At 38.0% G+C, this 19,137-nt stretch overlaps 1 protein-coding gene across 1 annotated transcript; it reads right to left on the reverse strand.

Annotated features, from left to right (window-relative positions):
* Positions 1 to 9,773: 9,773 nt before the first annotated feature.
* LOC105980152 lies at positions 9,774 to 18,479 on the reverse strand. Its single transcript, XM_013008893.1, has 3 exons — positions 18,451 to 18,479; positions 12,375 to 17,164; positions 9,774 to 9,972 (listed from the first exon to the last, which is right to left on the reverse strand). Exons 1-3 carry the CDS (start codon positions 18,477 to 18,479, stop codon positions 9,920 to 9,922), a joined length of 4,872 nt encoding a protein of 1,623 aa, XP_012864347.1. The 3' UTR covers positions 9,774 to 9,919.
* Between the last annotated feature and the right edge of the window lie 658 nt (positions 18,480 to 19,137).

Raw genomic sequence — 19,137 nt, forward strand, 5'->3', positions numbered from 1 at the left:
TTTTTCTTTTTTTGCTTATGTGGTGCTGAGGAATCAAACCCAGGGCCTCAGGCATGCAAGGCAAGCGCTCTACCACTGAGCCACCTTCCCAGCCCTAGCCTGACATATTCTTGAGAGCTACCAGAGTGTTCTTGAGGTCGAGTTTCAGGGGAGAGATAAGTTGGAGAGATAAGTTGGATGCATACACAGATATAGAAGATTATGACACAGGATTTGAAATACACATATATATGAATGATCTGGCACCATCAAATTGGAACTCCAATGGTTTCTCCAAATTCTGGATGACTAGTTTCCTTTCTTCTGGAAATGGTTATCTGTGAAATGTTGGTGCAGTGGAAACTTACTGAATAGCTGTTAAGGTTCAGCTCTATTCTGTAACTTGAAACCTCCGTCAATCTATCTAGATAGGTTGTTAAAGGCACACGAAACTTCATGAAGTAGGAAAGTGTACTGTCATCTTTTTGACTCAGCAAGGCTCTCCCTGTGACTCTGACTGTGGTGGATCTTGGGTTCCAGAAGGCTTAGATGAGGACCTTGCCACAAAGCAAGGCCCCTCAGTGCTAGGTGGAGCCCTGGTCACCAGCAGGTCCAGAGACACACCTGAGAACGTAGGGGAATCCAAAGAGCCTGTGAGGGTGTCTGTTTTCCAGGGTTTGGAAGTAGGTCAGGAGAGACAGTATTTATGAATTAGCAGAGTGCAGACACAGTATGCACTAAACATAAAAGGAATAAAAAGTGCTAAAGAACTGCAGAGAAACCAATAAACAAAGGCAAAGGGCTTCTGAAACCCAGCGGCAATGCTCAAATACTGGCCCCTTGCCTCAAACCTAAACCACAGCAGAACTTGCAGGTGGGCACATGGACCTTGAAGTCAGACACAGCTGGAACTTACGCTACTTAATTTCTTCAAGTTACTGAATTCCTCTGACCTAAATTCCTCATCTGTAAAATGGGCAAATAGTATTTGTGACTGTGTTATAGATCATTGCAAGGAATAAAAAACACACATGCATACAAAGAACTGCAGAGAAGCGTAAGATTAATTCAACAGGTGGAAGAAACAGTGTTAGATGAAGATTTTAGTAAGTTGGGGTGGGGGGGGGAGGATTTGTAGGGCCTGGGTTCTTATCCTGAATTCAATCCAGTATTTGTTCCTCCCTCTATCTAGGATTCAGTTTAACTAGAGAGCAAACATAATGGATGTTGCTTCTTTAGGTCAGTGTGACCATTAAATGACTTTATGCCAAGTAGAGAAATTATGATCCATGAGAAATAAAACCTTTGTCTCACTGACTGGCTACATGGTTAATAAAAGTGACCTAATGTTATTATAATTAGCACAGAAAATTACTGGAAATGACAGGTTATGTATGATATTTTCTGCAGTGCCCTTGTAGGCAGATAAGACAATGGTTTAATTTGAATTTGTATAGACATATAAGTTAATCTTTAATCTCTAGGTTTAAGTGGGAGTAGGAGGTGAAATGTAAAAGCGGTTAAGATCTCGCCACACAGACGTGTTCTGCCAGGGTGATGATGAGGTCTAAATCTTTTGTCTTGTTAAGATTTTAAGTTTTAGGGTTTTTTTTGTTATTGTTTTTAAGATTTAATCATAAAAGCCAATTTTTCCAGTGGGAAAGCTTCAGTAGATAAAGCAGGGGATTTTACAGCCTTTTTTTTGCCTGTGATTATCTGATTATTTTTGTGTTAGAGGACTGGGAAAGCATGGTGGTGAAGAGCAAGACCAGGGTAACAAGTCCAGTAGTCTTGGTGTGTAAACCTTGAGATGGTTTGACCCCTAAACAGCCTAGGCTCAAAGCTTGCTTTCCAAATAACACTATTGGCTATGTGCGTATGATCAGATAAAATGATGTTTATTGAAATGAACAAGAAATGGAAACAAGAGGTCTTTGTTGTGTTGCTTTCCCCCCCTCCCTTGGTCATTGTTTTTATTCTCTGTATCTTTTGTTTTGTATGTTAAGTTGATTTGTTTTGGGGAGGGAAAGGGGGAGCACAGAAATGGTGGGACAAAGGGTGAGCAAATGTGGCAGTGCTACTCACCCGACACTACTTCAAAATGAACTATAAATTTGTGGGGGGAGGGCGGAGGGGGTTGGCATGGAAAAACTGGGAGAAGGTGAGGAAGAAGTGACACTGTTAAAAAAGAAATGTACTCACTGGCTGACTTATGTAACTGTTACCCCTCTGTAATCACCTTTACAATAATAAAGGCATAGTGTAACGTGTGTGTGTGTGTGTGTGTGTGTGTGTGTGTGTGTGTGAGAGAGAGAGAGAGAGAGAGAGAGAGACAATTTGGTCATAATCACCCTCTTGAAGGGATTAATGCTCATCTTATGGAGTAGGTCCGGCCTGATTGGAGCAAATTAGTTTTCAAAAGAGTAGGTTGTTACAAATAACAGCCTGGCTCCTCTCCCTCTGCCCCCCCCCGTACATCTCACATGCACATGTGTGTGCACACACTCCTACTAGTCATGCTGTCCACCTTGAAGTCTTCCTTAGAAGTCCATGGAAACATCATGCTCTTGGGACTTCCAGAACTGTGAGCTAAATACTAAATACCTTCTTCTTCACAGGTTATCTAACTTGAGGTATTTTGTTATAGAAACACAACATGGATGATAACAGTCCTACATTTGCAGTTCACTCCAATCAGTTTCATAAAAAGGACATTAAAAAACTTCATTTCACAACGATTGAGAGGTATGATTAAGGACTCAGTGTGAGATGGGGAGGGCGCACCAAACCACACAGCCAGCGATTCACACGACAGCCACAACAGAAAGACTAGCTTTCTGCTGACAACTGCGGGGTCTGCCTGAACTTTTAGAAAGACAAATTATAGTCAGGTCAAGGACATAAAATACCAATCGTGTTCAGAAACCAATGAGCAGGGTGCACTGCCATGCAAGTGTGAAGGCCCGTGGCACTGTGATATAGGAATGCACAATTTTCCCTTCATTTTTCAGTGATTTTGTGTATCAGTGCAAGACACCGCACCATGCCTCAAGCAGTTGGTTGCGATATACAAATAATAAATGTATACATTATTCTGCTACCTTAATAGAACGTGAGAGATTTTTAATATGAAGAGTATTTAGCAAGTTGGCAACTTTAAATAATGTGAACTTACAAACTAGAACATGGTATGATTTAAAATGTTTCTGGATCCTGTATGTTCATCTTTTCTCTTTTTTTCTTTTCTGGTTATGGGGCTTGAACTCTGGGCGCTGTCCCTCAGCTCTTCAGCTCAAGACTAGCCCTCTACCACTTGAGCCACAGCACCACTTCTGGTTTTCTGGTGGTTTATAGGAGATAAGTCTCATGGATTTTCCTGCCGGGCTGGGTTTAAACTGTGATCCTCAGATCTCAGTCTCCTGAGTAGCTGGGATTACAGGTGTGAGCCACCAGCACCCATCTTTTTTGATAAACTGTCTAGAGAAAATGGATTACATTAATAGTTGCATTTGACTTTATTCCTAAAGTCAACCTCTTTGCCTTATCCTTTTCCCCATTCTGTGTCACCCATGCAACCAGACTGGGTCAAGAGTATGTTAGCAAAAATGAAAGAACATTGAGTTTGTTTGGACAAACTTGCTGGGTACATGTGAAGGGCACTGTGGTCTCTCCTGACAGCCAGCTAACCCCACAAATTGTGAGAAACACCCCAAATAAACACCCAGCTTTTTCCCCCAATCACGAGTAAATGCCTAATGATAAGTGTTGGAGCTGGGTCTGGTACTGTACACCTGTATCATACTGTCTTCAGGAGACTGAGGCACATTGTTTGAGGCTAACTTTGATACATAACAAGAACTTCGCCCAGTCTAAAACTTAGAATGAGCATTGTTTTTAGTCTGGTATTATTGGGGGCATAAACAGAATTTTAAAAAAAAAAATCGGTTATGGGGCTTGAACTCTGGGCCTGAGCACTAGCCCTAAGCTCTACAGTTAAAGGTGAGCACTCTACTACTTGAGCCACAGTCTGGTGTTTAAATGGAGCTCACAGACTTTCCTGCCTGGGCTGGCTTTGAACCGAGATCCTCATTATCTCAGCCTCCTGAGTAGCTAGGATTATAGGCGTGAGCCAATGGTTTCCAGCCATCTTTTCGTTAAATCAGTGTAAGACCTCAACCTTCAAAACTTACATCTGTTATTTGCCTCAAGTTAACCCTTTTAGAACCAGATTATGTTAACGAATGATCTTATCCTTGCTGTTGCCATTTCCTTCTGTCTTCACTCCTAGGAGTCCAATCTGGCTTCTGATACTTTCACTACATGAAAATAGAACCTACTAAAGCCATCCCTGACCTCATTTATAAACCATCTTTAATTCCAGTCAGTCACGAAAATGGAGCTGCATTCCAAGGGCAGGAGGAGGAGGAAGACAGGGAGGAGAAAGGGGGAGAAGGGGAGGAGGAAAGGGAGGGAAGGGGAGAGGAGAAAAGGGAGGGAAATGGAGAGGAGGAAAGGGAGGATACCAGTCTTTTCTGCCCAGTGAGTGCACAGTACGAAGACTGTCGCTGTTCAAGCCAGGAGGAAAATCTTCACCAGAAGTCAAACTGTGCTAGGCCTTGAGCTGGGTCGCAGCCCCACACTGGGATTTCTGTGGTTTAAGATGCAGTATGTGGTATTCGTGTGGCAGCCCTTCTTGAAATACATCTTTTGGCCTCTGAGACGAAACACGTTATTGACTTTTCCATTGCAAGCTGACCTGTTCTTAACTAGACAATCCTTCAGGATTCCTCAAAGATGAGTCTGAAGTTTTTTTTTCTTTTCTGTGTTGTGTGTACATGCGTGCATGCATGTGTGTGTGTGTGTGAGCCCACATACCAATTCCTGAGGCTGGAATTCAGGGCTTGGGCAGTCTCCTAGCATTTTAGTTCAAGGCTTGTCCCTTACCACTGAAGCCACAGCTCCACTTTAAGCGTTTTTGATAGTTAACTGGAAAAGGGTCTCACAGACTTTCCTGTCTAGGCTGGCTTCGAACCACATTCTTCGGATCTCAGCCTTCTAAGCAGCTAGGATTTCAGGCATGAAGCACTGGTCCCAGCCTCATTTTCCTTTTTAACAGTTTATCTGAAGAATACCTGACCATGCTACAGACTGGGTATGGCTTGAGTTGTCTGCTAAGAGCTTGCGTGCTTTGTTTGGTCCCCAGTGCGGTGGCACTGTGGCCTAGCAGAAGGTAACTGCGTCACTGCCCTCACAGGGACTACTGCACTCCTCCCAGCAGCTCAGCTCTCAGTGGGCTGTTATAAAGGGAAGCCACCCCCCATGCTCGCCCTCGTTCATGTGGTCAATTCCCTTTCTGCTTCTTGGCCTCGTTGCAGTGCAGCCACAGATACCATTACCAAAAGCTGAACAGAAGTGGCTACCTCATCTTGAATGTCCAGCCTCAAAAACTGGGTAAGGAAACTTGTTTTCTTCAAAAAGCATCAGCCTCAGGTATTTTGTGATAGCCTCAGAAAATGGACTATACTATACTAAAGCACCAATAGTAATAACGTATTTGTGGGTTTTATCAGAAGCAGAATACATGACAATAGCATGGCTACACTATAATAAGCTTTGATGTGCAGTGTCTTACAGCAACCATTGTGTGTGTGTGTGTTGGTCCTGGGGCTTGGACTCAGGGCCTGGGCGTTGATCCTGAGGTTTTTTTGTTCAAGCTTAGTGCTCTACCACTTGAACCACAGCTCTACTTTGAGTGTTTGTGTGTGTGTGCGCGTGTGGTTAATTGAAGAACCTCATGGACTTTCATGCCTAAGCTAGCTTTGAACCATGATCCTCAGATCTCAACCTCCCAAGTAGCTAGGATAAGACATTAACCATCAGCACATACCTCAGATATTATTTTTTCAAAGTAAATTAAGAGACTGAATAGAATAAAATGTATTTTGATTCAAAAGAAGGCAAGAGGAAAAACAGGTGACCAAATAATAGATAACATAAATAGAAAATGTAGTTTGACTGATTTAAATCCAATTAAGGTGAGATGTGAAGGCTTATGCATGTGATACTAGCTACTAGGGAGGCCAAGTTCAGGAGGATCATGGTTCAAGGCCAGCATGGACAAAAAGTTAGTGAGAAGGGGCGCTGGTGGCTCATGCCTGTAATCCTAGCTACACAGGAGGCTGAGATCTGAGGTCCACGGTTTAAAGCCAGCCCTGGCAGGAAAAGTCCGTGATACTCTTTTTTTTTTTTAAATTTATAATAGCATTTTATTTACCATGATACTCTTATCTCCAATAAACCACTAGAAAACCAGAAGTGGCGCTGTGGCTCAAGTGGTAAGAGTACTCGCCTTGAGCTGAAGAGCTGAGGGACAGTGCCCAGGCTCAGAGTTCAAGCCCCACGACCAACAACAACAACAAAAAAGTTAGGGAGATTCCCATCTCCCAAGTGCTAGAATGGCAGTTGTATACCACTACACATGGTAGAGACAAACATAGCAGAATGAATGTACTAAGAAATGTACAGATACAGGATTCTAAAATTTAACTCTATGTTATAACACAGAAATAAAAGTAGCAAATGAGTGAACTTCCCAAGTTGTATGGAACTTGGTGTGGGTTTTCAAGGTTCAGCAATAGGTTCAGCAAGGTTCCGATTGCTGGATTTTACATTAAAATATCTATCTCCAGTTCAGACACAATTAAGACTATGTATAAATAAAGTGATCAGAATGTGATCATTTTTGGTTTACTTAATAATAGTAAAAGCCTTTATACTTTTGACTTCATGTGCAACAAAGATCTTCAAATCGAGTACACGAATTAACTTTATAGTTGTATTCTTTTTGGAAATACCACAATAAAACAAAGTTTATCAGGGAATGATCATGCTCCCCACTTGATCTATGAAAATAAAGAATTATGACATACAAAAAATTTGAGAAATGTAGCTTAGGCTAATTACGCAAACTATGCCCAAACACAAACTATGATAGTGGGCCACGGTGGCTCAGTGAGAAATAAGGGGGATGACTGGTCATTTCAAGCCTGATTGGATCTCAGGAACCCTGGCTCTCAAAGCACCTTGGGAAAAACAAGGACAAGGGTTTTGGTTTTCTTGGAATCCATCTCTGGCACACTTGTGTAGCAATCTAGATTAAGGTGACTGTGAAACATCTGAAAAGGTCGTTTGTGTTTTTTTTTTTCAGGGCTTGAACGCAAGAACCTGGGTGCAATACCTGAGCTTTGGGCTCAAGGCTAGAGCTCCACCACTTGAGCCACAGCTCCATTTCTGACCCAAAGAGGGCTAACGATGAAACGAACACTTTTTTAAGTCATCTTAGAATCCAACTCTGTGTCAAAGTGTCACCTGAATTCTACATGTTTATGATGTTAACTTAAAATTTTAGAATGAGTAGCATTAGTCTATGGTAGAACTCTTTTTAATAGGTATGATCCATTTTAGGCCAGTATCACCTCAAAACTCCTCAGGAACTGGCCCTTCACTAACCTCATTTCCTATTCCCTCCCCGAATCTGTATTTTGTGCTACTACTAGAAAACTCAGCTCCTTACTGTTCACAGAGTGAAGCTGATCTATTCTTGATGTGATATCTGTCCTTCTCCAACCACATGGGGAACCCAACTCCCACTGCATGTAAGCTCCCATCTTCTTGAGTCTACATGGCAACAGGAATAAAAGCAAGCAGCTACTCAGACTCAATCTCTATCTGATACTTGTTTCGATTTTTCTTTTCTCCTTTTCTTCTTTGCCAGTGATACTAGGTCTGAACTCAGTGCTTTCTGTTTGCTAATGAATCAGGCCCCCAGCCTAGAATTTTGTATTTCTTTAGACAATTTCAAACTTTTCCCAGTAGCCAATCCTATATATTACTCCTAGATTGCATCCTAACTCACAGAAAATGAACTCTAACATCTCAACATTCTGTCCATGAAGTACTGACGTGTAAAATAATGGGAGCACGTGTTTTTCCCATTATTTTCTCGTAAGGCAAGTGAACCTCATGGCCACAACCAACTTCTAATAATTCTCCATAATGAATCACCTCAGGGACCCCGCCTCACCCTTACCACATGCAATCTCACTGTGGTCTGGTCCTCCTTTGGTTTTTTACTGGCTCTGTCTCACTGAGATCAGAACAAATTTGAAGACATGCCTTCAACCCTAGTTTAATCTCTCCTCTCTTTGTAACCATACCTAGGTTCCTGTGCTAATTTTTCTCGGTTCCTTTAGTATTAAGACTTCCTCTGTCTTCTGAAGTGCTAAGGTAACCAACCTCTTGTTGCTAAATTCATTGAAATAATTTTAGGGCTCTTTTTGATGGATGTTTTATCAACAGGTTACTATATTCCTTTCTTAAAACACATTTCCCTTTACCATACTTCAGCTTGCTTTTCTTCCCCTCTCCCCCTTTTTTATTTTTGCAGTTCTGGGATTTAAATAAGTGCCTCACACTTGCATACTACCACTTAAGTCATACTCACCAATACTCTTATTTTAGGTTGTTTTCCAGGTATGGTTTTTGTACTAACTATGTCTGGACTGCCTTCAAACTAGGATCCTCTTACTTTCTTACTTTTTAAAATTATTTATACTTATTGACTGACTGACCCTCTTCTATCTCAGAAGTTCCTGGAGACAGGCATGCACCACCATGCTTATTTGTGAGTCTTGTTAACTTGTGTTGGGCTGGCCTCAAACTGCAGCCATCCTCCTGCCGTGGGGTTACAGCATAAGACCGTGAGCCCAAGCCTCGTCACTGGACTACTATCAACAGTCGCTTTCTGTGTACAATTTTTCTGCCTCTATGTCTTTGGAGATCTGAGATCCTGAGCTCTTTCAGTCTTACACTAAGTTAACGTCCTCCACTCTTTGTGCTTCATTTGCTGCCTCAAACTCCATCTCTACTCAGGCCTCATTTCTGAGCAACACACATGATCTATCAGCTCCCTAAAGATCTTCTCTTGGATATTCCACTGGCTACCAGAGTGTGTCTATGTCAGTGAATGTTGATCTCACTACAAGTTCAAGGCAGAACCTTCATATTATCCTGTACTCTTCCCATACTCTAAGACACTGATCTGCTTCTCAGGGTTTGGCTAACCCTCTTCATTTCCATTACTTACTGCTAAATTGAGACTTCAAACATTTTTTCTTCCTTAGCTGATATTCTGCCCTCACAATTTGCTCTACATTTTCTTTAGTAGCTTTATCAGTTATCATTTTCCCCTCCCAACCTGCCAAATCCATGCTCCATGATTCCTATTTTATACCTCAATTAAATCACTCAGTGTTGGGAATAAATTTACTTTCTTTTATTGCCCCCATTTTTTCCCATATAATGTGTTGTGTGATATACTGCTGTGCTCAGTTCTAATATTTGGACATCCTTCAAGTCTCAGCTTACACATGACAAGCGAAGATACATCTGGGCTCAGGCTCTGTCCTACACTTCCTTCCCCCCTTTCTGGCCACACCACTCTTCATTTTCCTAGCCCATGCGATGGCAACTGTACATGTTCAAACCCCATGACTTTGGCTCGATTCCTAAGACACATAATATCCTCCTCGAGGTGCACATCACACTCTAGTTAGTGACTAAATAAATGTTAAAAGATCCTGTTTTCTAATTAGATGGAAAGGGAACTTTGTGAATTTATATTATAGGCATGCATTATCCCACAGGAGATAATCTTTCTCTTTCTATGTGCATACTTAATTCAAAGCAGTTCAAATGTGGTAAAGTATAAAACTTTAAAACCCATCTGTATTAAACTGTATTTAGATAATTAACATCAAAATGTACAAAATCAGACATTCATGATAGAAATATTTCTAATACAAATATTCCAAAATTCTTATAGTCATACAAATTTTTCTAGAAAAGTCCTATTAAGTCTCTCAAGTCTTCAGTCACTAGTCTATGAAGAAGAAAAACACACACAAGGATAATCATGAGTTTTAGTGTCATTTCCTAAACAGCAAAAAGAAAAATGAGAAAAATGAGAAAAGAAAAAGGAAAAAACAAACCAAAACACTGGAAGCAAACATTTAAAAGCCAGATAAAAATAACACGTTACTATAAATACATCTGTATAAGAATAATGTCTTGGTTGGTTGATTAAAAAAAGAATGTTAAAAAACAAAGAAGGAAAGTTATCAGTTAAAGATAAGTAATAGTTTAAGCAGAACAGGAAACAGTACTAGTAATTTAAGAAAGGACAAAGAGGGAAAGCAACCTTTCATATGAGGCTAACATTATTTTTTTCCAATACCCTAAAAGGATTTTAACACTAATTTGACAAAGGAATAGATCTCTTCCATCTTTCTTTTTTAGGATGATCTCATAGTTAATGGTAAGGAATCATAGTACAATTAACCTTATATTTGATTCATAGGAAAATACAATGGTTATGTTGCTGAAAGGATAAAATACGGTTCTGTTGTAAAATGAATTAATGCAAATTACCTTTAATAAACTGTAACCACATGAAATGAGGATGGTACAGAGAATTAAAAATGAAACTTTACATTTTATTCTTCATAAAAATACATATGCATATTTTTTGGTAAATATTACTATTAGGTTAGGTTCTTGCCCTTTTAATTCCCCATAACAGTATATGTTATAATGATGTTTTCAGCTATCTACTAAATAAACAAAGGTTATTCTTTCTGGTCTTAATCATCTTTCATAATGGAGATTCTACTTTGACTTCCTTCAAAGTTTTTAATCATTTCATGTTAGACATTTGAAATTTTAATAATTACATGCTTAATATTATTGATTAGGTATTCTGAAATTATTCATAAGAACTGGTTTTGTGGGACCATCAAGTCTTTACCTAATAAAGTTGTAGAATTTAATCACTGCTTGAAATATTTTAATATAAGAACCTACTTTAGCTTTTAGGCACATTTTTAGAAGGTTAGTACTGGACACGGTAGCTCAGACCTGTAATTCCAGCTTCTTGGGAGATAGATATGGGAGGATCAGAGTTTGAGACCAGGAAAAAAAATGTTAGTGGGATACTAGCTGAGAAACAAGCCAGAAAAAAGAGTGGAGCTGGAAGTGTGGCTCAAGTGGCAAAATGCTTGTCTATCAAGTGCAAGGCCTTGAATTCAAGCCCTAATACTACCAAGGGGGGAAAAAGGGGTAAAAAAAGCCAACACCACCAATCTCCCCCCAAAATACCCTAAGACATACAGTGTAAAAGAATGAATCCATATGATAAATGTCCCTACACTTCCAAGTCATTAGTAGACAGGAAGCACTCTGTGTAAATCTCCTGTGCTGTCAGTACCCAAGAAATAAGCAGTGAAGAAAGTGGTACACTGGCCACCCCGGTGTTCATACCATGTCCTTCCAGATTCTGAGGGTAACAATCATCCTGGGCCGACGTCATGTCAATATGACCCAATGAAGCACATCATTATTAAGTGGTTTCTTTTTGCATTTCCAATTTTGCATGAGCCAAACCATGACTCACTCTCCCTTGCTTTGTTATAAAAAGGTATTCTCGGGGCTGGGAAGTTGGCTCAGTGGTAGAGTGCTTGCCTTACATGCATGAGGCCCTGGGTTCAATTCCTTAGCACCACATAAGCAGAAAAAGCTGGAAGTGGCACTGTGGCTCCAGTGATAGAGCACTAGCCTTGAGGGACTGTGCCCAGGCCCACAGTTCAGGCCCCACGACCAACAATTAAAAAAATAAAAGGATATTCTCACCTTCATGTCTGTAAAAATGAACTTATTAGCATTTGATATGGAAGAAAAAATGAAACTACTGATTGCTTACTGAGGAAATCTTGTTATTCTACTGTGTTTAAAAAAGCAGTCTTAAAGTAAGTTCCAAAGCATACCAAATAGTATAAACAATTTGGTGGGGGAGCAGACGGGTATCCTAGTATTCTTATGTTATAGAGTTTACTATTCTATTCGGACAGCTTTGACTTCTTCATATGGGATCTAACCGTTGTTACTTATTGAGAGAATATATATTAGCCTGTAGTGTAGTAAATTTTTAGGTACATAATCGTATTTATGAGTCAAACTGCTTTTTGATTTTATATTAGATCTATTAATTGCAAAAGCAGGAACTTTTATATTCATGATAGATTTTACAGAAGCTTTCTAATATCTCCACTGTAGTTTTATGTGCTCAAAATCCTAGACATATTAAGAGGAGGAGGAGTACACTAGATGATACATTTAGCAGCACCTAATCGCATGAGTTTCATACTAGGTGCCAAGAAATTAACTTGTCCAAGTATTTTAGAAATAAGTTAAAACTGAATCAACTGTTATTTTTCTATCTTTTCCTACTTTACTCAAGGCACCTACAATGAAACTTTACAATTAAGTAGAGAAAAACTTACCTACATGGGATTTTGAAATATAGTTTGCCATTTGTCCACTGTTGCAAGATTGCCGTTTATGTCTTTTTGTTGACATTTCTGTGGTCTTCCATGGTGGTCTTTTTCTTTTGTTCAATTTGCTAAGCACTTCTGAACTATCAGAAGGATTCCTGTCAAGGTTAGCACAGTTACTTAACTGATTATTGCCAAGTTCTTCAGCAACTTTATCAGTTGAAGGCCTATTTGCTTGAGCATTTTCTGTTTCTTTAGTTTGCTTTTCAAGAACATTTTGCCTGGCAGAATGAGATCTTAGGGTAAAACGCTGTGATTCTTCTCTATGTGTCTGCTGACTACTTCCACCGCCAACAGATTCAGGAGAGCAAATGACTGTATTTAGCTTAAAAGTATTTCTATGCTCAAGACAGTTAATTTTCCTCAAAAATATTCTACAGTCTCGTAAGGTTTTTGATCTCCAATTATTGGGACATACAAAATCTTTCTGGATGGCATTTGTTCCTTTCTCTTTTGCTTCAGACTTAAATTTATTCTGTAAACCAGCATGTGTTTTCAAGTCAGGCATTGCCACCATGTCTTGCAAAAAGTTATCCTTGATCTCAGGAGGTGGTAAAATACACTGGTGATCTACTGTGCATTTCCCACAAAATGGAATGTCAGCATGTGTTCTCTCTCTAGTCTTCTCCAAAAACTGGTTCTGGCAGGAAAATCTGAAGTTTCTCCTTCCAGAGTTCCAGTCAGCTGTTTCATGGTTGGGTGCTTTTCCCTCTCTTCTCCATCTTTCATGGCGCAACCTTTTCAACTCAGTCCTTCTCAATCTAGTGAGTGTTAAATTACTTTTTACATTTAGAAGTGGAGAGCTAACCATCTTATGCAGTATATGTAACTTCCCCACTGATTTTGAAGGAGAAGAGAGGGCAAATTTTTTAAAGTGCTTCCTGAAGGGGCTGTTATTAAAATCACAGTATTTGGTTCCTAATTTTATTCCCTTGGTATTTATTACTTCCAAAGGGTTTCGAGCATTTGCCTTTCTAACAAGTGAAAGAGACTGTGTTTCTGTTGTTTGCATAAACCACGTACAGAGCTCATTCAAATCATATTTTTTCTGAAAAAGCATTTTTACAGGTGAAACTTCTAGTTCTAAAAGACAAGTTTGCAAAGGGTTAGCTATTTTGAAATGATCCTTTTCAACATATCCTGTTTTGTGAGCAACGTTCCCAGCTTCATCTCCATTCACTTGGACCCACGCATTTGTTATTTGCTCAAATCTATTATTTAATTCTTCTAGTAAAGAGTCATTTGAAGTAGAAGTAGCCCACCATCGGAGTAAAGAGTTTGATGAAATGATAGGGTCCAAGGAAACTTCAGAAACAGGTACTAATTTGTTATCTTCTGAACACCTTTTTGCATTCCTTGAATGTCTAGTTCCTGGAGTATCTTTTGAAGCTATTTTTATTCTTGACTGCCTGTGTTTTTTCTTTTGCCTTTTGCCCTTCTGCAAGTGGAATTTATATGACTTATGAAGCAGAGAATTTCTATAGATAAGTGACCTAGGAGATGCTAATGAATGTAAGAAATGCAGAGATGGTTTTCTATCTCTAACAGAATGTCTCAAAGGTACTGCATTAACTAGACATTTTGACTCATTTTTAGCTGTGTCCACTTCAGTGTGTCTTGTTTTATCCACCTTATTGCAATGCTGGTCATGCTTTTCTTCAGATAGGTATTTTCCTAACATATTCTCCTGCTCTAAGGGAGGTAAGCAGCTACTAATACTTACTTCTCTTTCCTGAGGTGAAATGCTACTAATAGTCACTGATATGCCTGAGATTTTTACTTTTGCAGGTCTACCAGGCTTCCTAATTATTGCCAAAGGCTTCTGATTTGGTCGAATAATGATCTTGGAAGTCTGGGGTATTATAGGTTTGTCTTTGATAGGCCTAACATAATCAAAGCCAGATTCTAAGGTCTCACTTCCAGTGGTGAAGCCTGACATTGTGCTTGCTCCTTCACCTGAGTCCTTTCTGTGTCCAGGCACAATGCTGAGACTACTGGAGACAAGGGGGAAATCTGAAACATTATTGCTCAATGACATAATATTGTTCGTGTTTACGCTTCCTTCAGAAACATGCCTTTTAGTTCTTCTTGACCTTCCATAAATAACAGTTACTGTAATCGTTTTTTTATAAACACCTTCTTTTACTTCGGACAAGAGAGGGTCTGGGCTTCTTCCAGCATTAAACGGCTCATTTTGGCAAATGGTGACATCTTTTTTATCAGTTTTTGGTTTGGGTGGTCTTCCAATTGGCCTTTTAATCTGTTTCACAATTTGGGGACCTATTTTTTTAGGTCTGCCTGGTTTCCTTTTAAAAGATGAATCAACAACACCAGTTGAATTGTCCTTCGGTTCCTCTTGTGGCTTATCATTATTTAAACAATCTGTAAACATTGCAGATGACTCTGCAGTTTCTTTCGCACAACTACATTTGTTTAATTCTCTTTGAAGAGTGTCCATATCATGACTGGAATTGCAATGTTCAGAGTCGACATTTGGCCTGACTTCACTCACTTCTGTTTTTCTTCCAGTTACATGATGGCTTGAGCGTTTTTCAAGAGGAAAATCAGTATTCCATCTTGAAGTACCAACTGAAGTTAAAGTATATTTGATTCCTTCGCTACTTTTAATCTCAGATAAAAACATGAGTTTGATAGGACTACAATAGTTAGAAAAAGGAAAAGTTTCAGTATTTGCGCATTTTATTGGTGTACTTTCCATACTGGGAGTCATGCTACCTGACCCTACAACAGCTGCCTGTTTCAGATTATCTAAGCTTTTGTTATTCACCTCCACTGTAGGCATCCGGTGACTTTTCATATTACCAGATGCTATCGCAGATTTTGATAAGCTTTGTTCTTTGTGTATCATTCTACTTAAAGTAAGAGCCATATTTCTTCCAGCATGTTTGTCTTTACCATCAATTTCTATCAGTTTCTTGGGTGCTTTAAATCCTTCTGATAATGGCTGACTGTTCCAAGATCTATGGGCCATATTTATTGTATCTTCCAAACGCTCCACAAGAACTTGCAAATTGGAACTCATTGCAATTTTGCTTAGGTCTATATTTTGTGAGCTTTCAATTTGAATATTTTTTACTGGATCTTTATTCTGTCTGGATTCTGATACTCTTTTGGCCTTAAGGGATTTTTTAGAAATGTAATTATTTGTTACATATATAGAATACCACCCTGGAGGTACAATATTTCTTTTAGTTCTGCTCAGAAGTCCAGAAGCATCATTTTTCAAAGGTGTTTGAGTGTTCTCTAGTTTTGGATTCTCACTCTTATTATGCAGAGTTTTTCTTCCAGCTCTTGATTTCTCTTGTGATTTTCCTATGCTCCTTTTCTCAAGTGAAGTTGTTTTAAAGTTTTCTGAAAATTCATCACAAGCAAGGTTAGTTTCCAAACTATGAAGAGGCTCTTGCAATGACTGTACAGAATTATTTGGGGAAAACAATGTTCCTGCAAGATTTTTATCTTGAAAACTTTGAGAATTCTGGAAAGAAGTCTCTTGACAATGATGGAGTTCTTTATTTGAGGAAAATATCTCACTATTACGTAACAGTTTTCTTGAATTTTTTTCACTGTACCTTTTTCTTGTAAAATTTTCATCTAAACTCGCAAGTTCTCTTTTTATCTGTAAAGACTGCCTCCTGATCATGGGTGAATCAGGAGAGTTGTGCATTGCAAATAAGGTCTGTTGACGCTTTCGAAATCTTGTCTGAATGATTTTATTTTCTACCTTTTTATCATGTTGGTTTAGTAATTCCATAAAACTATAATCACTAGCCTTTGCATTATGCAAGAGAGATGTTATTAAGTCTCTCAATTTCAAATCATTATCTGTATTATAATCACTGTTTGATAACTTTACAAGGTTTGCTACATCTGTGGTTTCTATTGATTTTAATTTTTCATTAATGCGATCCATTAAGTCTTGAAAAATTACAGCAGTTTCACCTTTTTCATGGTTTATAGTATAATTACTGCTGGCTTCCATGAAGACAGAATCAGATTTATTAGCTTTAAGAGTTTTGCCTTCATGAAGACCCTTGTTACTGCTTATTTCTGCTGGTGTTAGAGATGGAGGCTGGTTAGTGTTTGCTTCAAGTTTGCTATTTTCTAAGGCTGACAGCTCTGAGATGACATCTTTCAATTTTTCAAATCCTTCAGTCTGTACAGGTGATAATGGTGGGGGTGAGGGACTTCGAGATCTACAAACATCTTTAAGACTGGCTGGACGATCATATACCTCTCTTGATGAAAGAGGACTATGAGAGGCTGATTTTGTAGAGTGAATGTTTGGTAACAGTCCAGAACAGTACCTGTGTGAATGATGACTGTTTGAAATTCCTCTAGTCATGACTGTCTTAATGTGCTCAATAGTTACAGTTTGGCAAGATAAGCAATGTAATTCTTTAATACAGGCTGGCAGAGGCACTAAGCCAGAGGTTTGCTTTTCATTTTGTAAACCCCCACTTTCTGCCAGTCTATATTCACAACTACAGAACAGACCATGTAAATCATCTTCAAATAGGGGCTTTTGAGATTCTGAAGAAACAGCGCATGACGCATTACAACAGCAAAGGGAAGCAGCACTCTGCTCTTGGACTAGAAATTTCAACATAGCCAGCACTTGTTGCTGATGATGTCTGCACAAAGATTCCAAAACTTTGCTTAACGCTGATTTTCCTTTTTCCATTTTAGTAGCTTCCTCTGATTTTGCATCAACAGTTGAACTAAAAATAAAAATCAAACAAAAAATGAATTACAGTAAAAATACCATGATAAGGAGCTATAATTTTGACAAGCGTTTGAACACGTTATCTTGGTATTGCTGGATTCCTGACTCCTACAGAGCTGCAATAACAACATCTTGATTATTTTTTTCACAAAAATATAAAGAAGCACTTATAATAATCAACTTACTATGACAAGATGCCTGACTTAAAAACAAAGCCCTATTTTTGCAATATAAATGCTGATAATTACATATATTTCCATATTATAAATTAAAAATTTTGGAGATATTAAATATTTAATGGAAAGTGCTTCTGCTCACATTTTTGTAAAGCAATATTTTGTATGCTACTCAGACAATCATAGGTCCATGTTAGTGCAAATAAGGAAAATAAGAGGTAGGGTAAAATTTTATTTTTATTTAAAATATTTTTCAAAGTAATGAAAATAAAATCATTAATAAGAGAGCTCTGCATAGTTAGAAGGAAAAATTAAGAATTTAGAGTTTATACAGATAATAGAATATCTTTCCTGAGATTAAGCTGCAGGTATTTTAGCCTAGTAAGAAAATTAAAAAATGAAAGCTATTTAAAAACCTGTTTTAATTTATTTTAAATACTAATGTGATTATAGGAAAACTAAAGGCATTACTTACCTAATTATTAAATTTCAAGTGATGGAAAGTGCCCTACTACAGAAGCTAACATACATCTAACTCTGAGACCCAGGATAGCTTATCAACCCATATAGAAGTCTGCAATTTTTTAATTCAACAGCAGCAAGAAGAATAAAATATATTAAAAGAATTCTGTTTCAGAAAAGTATCCATTTTAATTAAACATATCACCAAACTGTACATGAAAATCGCCTTTCTCTAATTTGTTATATTTGCCATTTATAGTTTCTGACTTATAGAATTTTATTCAATGTTGGAATTGGGATATACTATGGACTGCAAATATATTGTTTGAAGAATGTATTTTCTTTAAATATCGGATTACTATGTTCATGTATATTGAAAATTTAAGGTTTTTCTTTTAAAACAATTGGAATTATTTTTATTTGGATCCTTAAATTGGTATAATCTATTCAAATATTATGTATTATTTCATTTATGGTTTGTAAAATTTATGTTAAGTGCTAAAAATACTAAAGCAAAATGTAAATGTATTAACTAAAGTTTATCTGGGAAAAACGAGTCGATTGTGATTTGAATGTATCAGACAAAGAAGAACCAAAGTGAAAAGAGCTGTAAAATCTAAGGCAGCTTTAGTCTAGGACTGACTCTGGACAGATGAAGGCATATGTCCCCATTGTCCTCTTCTCCTTCCTGACAGCATTCTTGAAATTAATTTTTTAATTGTTGGGAGTGTACACACAGGATTAAGTTATCAGAAAATATATGCAGGAAGCAACGAGAAGAGGAAATTAAGATAAAATTACACTTTTTCCAACAAATTTAGAATTTTTGTAAAAAATCCCCACGAAATATTGTGACAGATGTACTTCAACAGTTTTTAAAGTGGTAATTAAGGCCTACTCAATAAAAAGAGAATTCACTTTTTTTTTTAAAGAAAAATACATTGTACTGTAGTTTAAGGATTAGTATTTTTTCAAAATAGTTCCTAACAAGTCCAAAGATAGTTTTTGTTAATTATATCATGCATAGATAGATAATGGGTAGGTGTGTGCTTAGCATTTATAAGGTACTGAGATCAATTCTAAAAACAATCAAATGAGTCCTGTTACAACAGAAAATAAGTATGAAGTGTTCTCATTTCAGCTTGATTAAACTGGTAAGATTATGAAAACCATTATTATATTTTTCTGACATTCCTAGCAAACCTATCCCTGCCTGGAGGAAATGTTATCTTATCCTATTTATTCTTTCTAATGATGGAATTTCAAAACTTCCACAATCACCACTAATTCCCAAATAATTCCCATTGCTTAAAATAGGTATTAACTGAAT

Source organism: Dipodomys ordii, unplaced genomic scaffold, assembly GCF_000151885.1.
Source record: "Dipodomys ordii isolate 6190 unplaced genomic scaffold, Dord_2.0 Scaffold8, whole genome shotgun sequence".
Lineage (NCBI taxonomy): Eukaryota > Metazoa > Chordata > Mammalia > Rodentia > Heteromyidae > Dipodomys > Dipodomys ordii.